Genomic DNA, 9,347 nt, shown 5'->3' with positions numbered 1-9,347 from the left:
ATGTGCCTGTTTCTGAGTCACCAGAGGAGGGTGAGAACCAGGAGGAGTAGTCACGACTGTGGCGTGAAAATGCACGCTGCACACACACACACACACACACACACACACACACACACACACACACACTCACACACACACAGGGAGCACTGGCTTGGTGGTCATTCATTTACATTCAAATGTATTCACAGCCTTCTTGCAATGTCACTTAAAATGGTTCAGACACAAAACAGCTAAAAAAATCAAGTGTGCAAACATTAAGTAAGAAAGAACACACTTCAGATGTGTACACAGAAATGGGACCGGTGTGGAGGACATAAAATACATTTGTACCCTTTATATGGTTGCAATATTGAGAAATCAGGTGCACAGTCAGTTTTTTCATTGTATAAATCAAATTTAAATATATTGAAGTACAGGACTATCAGTGTGCCATGTGTAAAATTTTAACAACAAAAAAAGACAATTTTTTGTTTTTGAAATTATCTGTTTCAGTTAGATTTTGATGCTAGCCCCCTTCTTTAAGCTGGACTGGAGGTTCTAATGGGTGACCAAAAAAACTTTGATTTTTTGCCTTTTTTTCATCACTGGCAGAAAGCGGAGGGCAGAAAATGGGGAAATAAAATTTGTATGAATTAGTTTTGAATGGATGCACTTAGCAAGCAGTTGGGACACGCAAGACCATCGCAGGCAGGTTCCAGAGTGCTTCCTTGAAAATATTTGCTGGCAGCCCTTTTGAGGAGACCCATCAGCTGCTGGTGACGTCCGCTGTGTGATGGCAACACCTAGTGATTCCCTGCATCAAGATTCTGGAGAATCTGTCAGTTGCCTCCATCAGTATAAATCGAAAAACAATACAGTTTGGCAGGACCCACTAGCATTAGCAGCCCTAAAACCTGTCAGTGGTAAATTTGCATGTGTGGTTTTGAGTCTATTTATGACCAAGATTGCACTTCCACTTAGATGAGGGAGTCCAATTATGGGAGCACTTCATTTATGTACTGAGCAGTCAAAAGATTCTAAAGTTTTATAAATGTGATCTTGAATCATAGAATGCAAGAGGTCCACACCAGAAGAAAAACCATATAACCCTCCATAGAGAATAATGTCTTTTTCCATATTTTTTTGTTTAATTTGATCACAATTCATTGTCCCAGTCACAGATGTATAACTCTTAAAACAGTAAGTCAATGACTGCAATAGTATAATTCTTACAACTGTGTACTATGTAACAGAATATGTGTTTGCCTGATATTTCTCAAGCTAGGTGCACAGTGATTTTAATGAGTTAGAATGAAAGTACATATGACAAGCACATAATAAGGGGTCATTATGACAGTGACTTTTCTCACCTTTCTTTATGTTGGTTTTTTATTTTGACCTAAATCAAAAACTATAAACACAGCATCCCAATTTCCTACAACAATTTTACATATTTATAATGATGTTCAAAAGAATGGAGTAGCAAATACAACAAACAACTTGTGTTAGAAATTGCTGTCAGCAATGTATGGCTGAAATACATGTTGATCTATTATTAAAAACTGAGTATTGTAATGTGTGTGTGTGTGTGTGTGCTATATATATATATATATATATATATATATATATATATATATATACACACACACACACACACACACATAATGATCGATAATAACAATTTGTATTTGTATTTAACAACTACATAAACTGTAAAATAAAATGGCAATATTGTCATATCAATCTCAACGTATGTTTTTTAACTGATACACTTGTCCAAATTTTACACTTTTTATTCTGTTATAATTTAATTCACAACATTATCAAAAAGTATAGATTTCATGGTTTCTCTTATTTTCTCACACGTAACAAGCTATCAGTATATTATTACGCGCATAATAAACACACACTTAAACGCGCGTCAGCCTATATGATTTTAACGTTATGTCCGCGCTGCTGGTCGTTATACTGACAGTATACACCCAGAAAGCTTGGGGGCACCTTGTCCGTTCGCCTTGTCTGCCTGCGAGCTCCGCGGGCGCTGCCGCTCTCTGAGCCGAGCTCCTGTGTGTGTGTGTGAGTGCGAGTGTGAGTGTGTGTGTGTGCTGGCGAGCGTGTGTGTCTGCTCTGCTGTTGCTGCCCTTTGATCCCTGCATTAGTGTTAGTTAGGGGCTCGGAGACACACACATACACAGAGAGCAGCCATAGTCAAGACACGGCAACAACACCACCACTACCTCGTCCTCCCGTGTTTCATATCCCCAACAACACACTCTAAAAAACCGGGGACAGCCAGGTGCACGGCAAGTCCCTGCCACCAGACACTCGCATACAATTTCAATGGGAAAAATCCTTTTTTCTTCTTATCCCTAAACAAGGAGGAGAATGTGAAAAAGGGGAGAAAATGCCCCGGAGGAAGCAGGAGCAACCCAAACGCCTGCCTGCACGTAAGTCGATTTGTGAGATTTTTAATGGCTCTCCGTATGTTTTGCGCAGTAGTTTAGGGTTAAAGAGGTGAAACGGACAAAGACACGGCGTAGGTTATTTCTCCTTTTTTTGGGTCTGTGTTAGGCAGCCATGTTGGCGATGAGTTGCTAGCGAGTGTATAATAACCACTGTCTTTAGTACTAAATGATCGATAAAGGTCCTGTTCTCAAGGTTGCGGTCAGTAAGCGTGTGTGTTGTCTGTATATGGCATTTTATGGCGGAGCGTTTTTGTGAATCTGACCATTGAAGTATGTGTCTCTCTCTTGGAAGCGAAAAGGGGAGGATCTGAGAATCTGGCCGCAATAAAATGAAGGGTCAGTCGGATCAGACAAGCCAGGCTAGACTCAGGCTTCCATGCCCGAGCGTTAGGGCGATATCCAGCACCGCTCGGTAACTTATTTCCTGTTTTCATGCAAAACGTCTAGCTAGCTGGCTAACTTTCTTGTGATCGAACGGACGATAGGCTTTAGCTAGTGCGATACTTGCGATCGAATTATTTCCAGAGGTTTTGGGAGTCGAGCGCAAGAGATTTTTTAAGATGATGTATTTTCTTCCACCCCTCCCAGTTCAGGAGAGTTCATGTCTGCAAGCCGCCTGAGTCAAAGCCATGGTCGGTCACCTGAAGTTCAGGGTTTTCTGCCTCTGCTTTGCAGCCGTTCATTGCAGACATACCGCGATCAATAATAACGCAGGCATGAGGCAATAATATGGCTTTTCCCCCCGAATTGCCTGGTCGTCACACGACCCAGCCTTTGAAATTAGCGACGCGTTAGCTTCGAATGTGAAGGGGGTAGCAAGCGGTATTTTTTTTGTTCATTTGACCCTACGAAGGATGTTCAGTTTAGCTTTAGGTTGTGCTTTTATCAGTCATATAATAAAGAGATGTGCTATTACGCTCTCTGTCCGCCAGAGGAACCCGAAGGTAGAATGTGGAAACATTGATCAAAAGACTATTTAATGGCAATGTACAAAAGCTAAATCGACAAGAGAGGCATAAGAAACTGCATGGCAACGTTAGGCTGATACGGACATTGGTAAAACACTTTTTAATTATTTTGCTGGGCAGAAATAAGATCACTGTGTTGCACTGGCTTCATGGCTGATATGATGCATCGATGTTAGCCATGTCACAGAGAGATTTTATTCTGCGAGCTAACAGAATTTTGGCTACATCCTACAAATTACCCACAGCTAGTTTAACAGTGAGTGAAATGGTGCATGCCTAGATTGATATTAGTAGCTACCATAGTCGCTCTAAAGGTTATCGGTTTAATGCAGTCGTGGTGAAAACTTTGGAGGTCCACAGTTTAGGTAGTTTATCTTTTATTCATTTTCACAGTGCACAACTTGAGATGCCAGAATTCCAAATCTTCGAGGCAAAACAGGGTATTCACTCATAGTGATGTGTGCTTATTAAGGAATATTAAGTAGCAGCGCCTACTTAAGATCTTGGTAGGTGTTAACTGCATTCTATTACGAGATGCACTTTTAATAGTCGATTTATTAAAAACATTTTTAGACTGAGAACAGGGACATTTTCGACCTCGAACACACATTTCTCACCCTCAAAATTGTTAAAGGCCTGTTCCACAAAACGCTTCAAAATAAACTGTTAGCAGAGCGAGAATGGCCTTGCTAGGTACTTTAAAATTCTGATGACCTTTGTGATAGTCATTGCATTGTTAGCCTGAAGCCCAGGTTCCAGTAGGTGTGCTAAGTCTTGGCCAGCAGATGTTTGGAGAGGATTCCAGCACTGGCATGCTATTGACGGAGAGAGTTTTGCACTATACTGCACTGTGGACTGTGTGGATAGGCTGCTCTCTGCTGCAGGACCCAGCGGAGTTCAAATCTTACAGGCCACTGTGTCTCAAATGAATTTATCATGTGGTGTAGTGGTTAGAACACAAGATTTCGAGCTGTTGTGCTGCGGGTTCCGAGATTTGATTATGACACACTCCGTGAAACGAACACGGTCTCTGATTCAGATTCAGGGGAAAGTTGGTACATCGTGTTTCGCTTTTTCCAGGAGCGCTGCTCAACACAAATATCAGATGTGCAAGAGTGACTGACATGCTGTCCCCGTTGCTGCACGGCAACACATGGGCAATCAAGCAGGTTGTGCTCTTAAGTGAATCTACTGCCTGCTGTATACCGCCACAGAAAATAAAAGTTCTTCTACTCCAAATTTAACAGCTGTTTAGGTATGCATCAACAAATCATTATAGTGCATTTTTTGTAAGTCTTCCATTGCAGTACTGCACTAATTTGTTTTAAATGTTTGTTTTATGTAATTACTATTAATGTTTTTTGTACTCATTACCTGGTTACCTAGTTAAATGAAGTGTCGCTGTTGATGCACAGAGTTTGTGCATGAATGCCTTCTCTAAAGGCATATTTTAACTGGCTTACTGTATTTTTCTAAGAGCTTAGACTAAACATTGATCTTCTTCTCAGTATAAATATAGAATCAATCAAATGAGCTCGCTGACTATCCAGGTGTTATTTAACTAGACTAAAACTTAATTAACCCTAATGCCTCTGTATAAATATACTCTGTTAAAAATAAAATGCTGGTGTCCTCGTTGTCTTTGAGTCAGACCTGAACTGTAGAGATGCAGATCGTAAAATCACCCTCGCCTACATGTTTTAAAAGGTGTGCTGCTTTGATTGGCATCCCAAAGGATAGGAGGGAAGACACTGTGTGATATTTGCGATGGCAGTTTTGCAGGTGCAACGTGGTAAATTGTGCAGGATGAAGACATTGCTTGAGCAAACAGGTCTACCTTGTGTGTGTTGTAAATTGAGATTGCCCTCTCTCTTCAGACTTGCCTGTATGGTTTACAAGTTCTGATAGAAAACTAGGCCTCAGATTAAAACTAAAAAGACTCTTATGTTTTTGTTTAGGCCGCACTGCAGCCAAATCAGAGCTGTAATGTCTGAATCCTCTGACATAACTTACTGTTATTAGTATGAAATGTTGTTTTGCAAGTTAGTAATGAGGCAAAGTAATTATTAGAATGGAAATTGACTCAGAACCAGACTTACAAATAGGTAGGTAGGAGTAATTTAGAAACCCCTTTTCAGCTAGTAAAGAGCTCTCCGTGCCATTAGCTTATAGCACAAAGCCTCTTTGTGGGCAATTACTTCACTGATCCTCTGTAATATATCCATGGGTTCCTGTCTGAGCCTCCCTTTCTTAGTTGGTGTACAGATAAAGATATAGGTGTTGATGTGCCCCTTAGCACTGACCTGGATCAATTTCAGCATCTTGGACAGAGTTGGTTGGCCTTTTCTTAATCAGTCCTCAAGAGCTCTGTCATACTGTCTATCTTGGGTGGCATGGAAAGCATGGTGTAGAGAGGTAGTGTACTGCAATACTGAAGCATTGTGGGAGGTGTAGTTCCTTACAGTTTTTTTAAAAACATGCTACTAGCTGTCAGCTGTTTGTATTAATAATGTACTTTTTCCAATAACTAGGTTTTCATGTTACGTTGAACTTACTTAAAAGAGAATTACACATTTTTCTTTCTTTCTTTAAAACACAAGAGTGACAGTCATTAGTTCTGCTCCATTCACTTCTTTAGTGTAATCCTCTTAAGGTGTGGCATCACTTATTTCACGCCCCTTGTTGATTGTCAGTTTGCGAGAAATTGACAGAACTACTTTTTCTTCATCACAGCGCTGTGTTGCACTTGTCTTTAAACAAGCTTTGCTTAGCATTGATTAGGATGGTTTGTCTGTGCATTGCATTTATTTTGCTGCACAGCAAAGTGGTGAGCCAGGAGTGACATTCCAAGAGTTTTTTCTAATCATGACACAGGGGCTACTGGCTGTTTTCCTGATGTTTTACTTTGGCTGTCATATTGCAGCCAGTCAGCGCAGTTCTTTAAATGCATATTTGCGGCTTGTTCTTTGTAGAGCACACGAACAACGTAGCATTTCAAAAACCAATAGCTAGCTGTAATTAAAAAGGAAAAACAGTAGAAATATTTTCAAGGAGCCTGTTCTGCTTCACATCATGACCATTGAAAGAGGCAAAGGGTGATAAAAGCCAGCAAGAAGTCTTTTTTTACACTCTGTGCATAAATGGTTGAAAATACATCAGACACAGACCATTTCTGTGTTGTTGCATCATGGTATTTTTGCTTTCAACTGGGCACGGGAGAGGTGGTGGGTAATGGGATGGCTAGTAGGGTGCGACCCCTGCCCTTTCGGTCCTAAAGTGAAAAGCACCCATTCCTGCCAGATTGCCCGTTGCTTAGACTTGCCCTTTTTTAAAATTTAAGCCCCTGTTTGCCCCGTGCAGTACCCTGCACACTGTGCTGCTTCCAGTTGATTTCATGTACAAAAATTGTTTTAATTATCCCTGTAGTATGAGTAATAACCTTAAAATATCACAAGATAAAAGGCAGACTCAAAATGTAAGATACAGCTCAGTGCGAAGTTTATGCAAGCATGCATACAACATGCGTGGTACCAGTCTGACAATTATGGTTGCGTAAACAACTCCACATACAGCACGCAATGCTTACGCAACTGGTTGGAAATGGGAGTTATAGTGTAGCTGTGAGACTTCATGATAGTGAAAAGATGGCTTTGCCGCAACTAATTTTGTTGTCTAGGGAGCTGTCCTCCCCTAAAGTCAGACTAGTGGAGTGTGAATCACTGCCTTGTTTATGATGGCCAGCTAAATGTTTTTGTACCTTACTAGGCTTGTAATGTAAATCATGAATGCTGTCATGGTTATTTGCAGCTGACTAGGTTCAGGTTGACATTTCTTGTGTTAGAATTGATCTACAATAGTAAGCAAAACAGCAGTCGCTGGCTAGCAAGTAAGATAATGTTTATGTGTATTGAACTGCTTTAAGCATATAACATGAGATATTTCAACTCATGTTCTTCAACCTCCAGCCAGCTAACTGGATAGCTAGCTAGCATAGGTCATATTGTTAGAAGAAATAGATTGCTAATAAACTATGTATATCTACAGAAACATTCACAATACAACAATTACCAGAGACTCGTTATAGGCTTTGACTTGCTTTGACTAGGATTAGCCTAATAGTCATTTGAATGCATTTCTTCATTACAGCTTGGATCATATATATTTTTTAAACAATTTGCTTTCACATTAATGTTGATAGGCCTAATAATACATTTACTTTTATTTTCATCTATTTATTATTCATTTGTTTCTTCTCGCTTATTTTTGTTGTTAAAATTATTTGCATACTTCTATTTTTGTCACACAGTGCAATCATCTGTGCCCGGTAGGGTGCTCTTATTAAACAAAATGTTTTTATTTGATTTTTACCTTATGCAACATTCTTGCAAACACACTGTTGTGTTAAAATAAACTCCAGTTTTCATGCAGATTTTTGCATTTTTGAGATAATTTCCCCTCTTTTTAAATTCAAAATAAACACAAATAGGTTTCTGGATATCTGGAAGAAATATAAACCCCCCAAATTCTGGGCCCTAAACATGAATTGTTAGCATATTTATCCATATTTATTTATTTTTCATAATGAAAATAATCATTTGTGGGTTGCATTGATATGATAAAGCTGAAGACATTCAATGCACTTGTTGCCCCTAAAGTGGATTTTTGCTTGACATAGATAGTGCCTCTTACCACACATTAACTTAAGCTTGAGCCCAAAACCACCTTATCGACAAGTGTCTTGTGAAATCAGGAATAGGCGAAAGCCCTTACTGCTTTCCGGGTGTGGTTTTTAAGGCTGCAGGTCAAGTGAGTTCAAGGTCCCATCGTGTCACAATAAATGGTCTTCAGCTTGTGAAGATTTTGTATGACAAGGACCAAAAAAGTTTCAAATTATTATGTATTTTTAAACATAATTAATGTGTAGAATTTCAGATTGGGTATATTTTGTGAATCAAAGATTAAATGCATGCAGAACAGAATTTGAAACTCAGTTACCGTTGAACTAACCTTCCTGTGGTTGAAACTGCACCTGTGTCACACTGCATTATCAAGTTCTCACAGGGATGTTATCGTCTTGGTAGCTGTTCGCTATTATGGTTTTTTACAGGATGTAATACTATGTCTGTCTTTTGTTGACTTCTTTTTTTTTTATAGAGGTGAACTCAGAATCTTTAGGAATCTGAGTCCTATAGAAAAGGAAGTGATTCTGGGTCTTGTATAAAAGGAAGTGAAAGGACATTGTGTATCTCCTTACCAGGCCTGGCTTTTATGGGGAGGCGCTGGCTTCTGTCCCCTCGCAGTGATTGTAATGACCTCGGCTGGCCTAGGGCCTGAAAACCGTTGGATTAAGGGGAAAGGAAAAACATGAGGGGGGTTTTCCATCCGGCTCTTGGCATCCGATCCGCACGGAATTTCTGCCAAAAACCAACTTAAACCCGGGCGCTCATACGGTGTCTCCTGAACCGAGCTCAAGTGACTAATAATGCACAGGCTTTTAACTTAAAAATGAATTAAAGGCCAACAGGAAGGGGGGGTGGGGGGTGGCCGTGTGCATTAGCATACTATACACGTATGCAGTGATTCAGAAATCCGATTCCATCAGCTTCCGTTGCTGGATGTGACATGGCGCACTATGACAGCAGCTAAGCTACAAGGAGTCACGGATAATCAAATGAAAGGGTGTCCTGGAAAAAAAAACCATACAGCCCACACAAAGAAGAATGTTCTTACTGAAAGAATGGGTGAGCGCCGCGAAGAGTCGCTGCTTTCCGTTTCTGCCTACAGCAGCTCGGTAATGAAACGGCAGCTATCTCAGGATGCAGCCATTGGTGCCAAAATTAATTGCAGGTTTTTGGATTTGTACATGTCACGTTTTAGCTGAAAGCTCAATACGTCTCTATTACTCAGCAGCGAGTTGAGCTGGCATCCTGTGAAT

At 40.2% G+C, this 9,347-nt stretch overlaps 1 protein-coding gene across 1 annotated transcript in view; it reads left to right on the top strand.

The window, feature by feature from the left end:
* The first annotated feature begins 2,126 nt into the window (after nucleotides 1-2,126).
* znf827 (zinc finger protein 827) overlaps nucleotides 2,127-9,347 on the top strand; it is a 49,149-nt gene continuing 41,928 nt past the window's right edge. The window contains exon 1 of the mRNA XM_036551469.1: nucleotides 2,127-2,426. Coding sequence (XP_036407362.1) covers nucleotides 2,384-2,426 — 43 coding nt within the window. The 5' untranslated portion in view covers nucleotides 2,127-2,383. The remainder of the gene's footprint in view (nucleotides 2,427-9,347) is intronic.

This window comes from Megalops cyprinoides, chromosome 18, assembly GCF_013368585.1.
Source record: "Megalops cyprinoides isolate fMegCyp1 chromosome 18, fMegCyp1.pri, whole genome shotgun sequence".
In the NCBI taxonomy this organism is placed as follows: Eukaryota; Metazoa; Chordata; class Actinopteri; order Elopiformes; family Megalopidae; genus Megalops; species Megalops cyprinoides.
The sequence above is the reverse complement of the archived record's forward strand: the minus strand, read 5'-3'. Positions and strand labels throughout refer to the sequence as shown.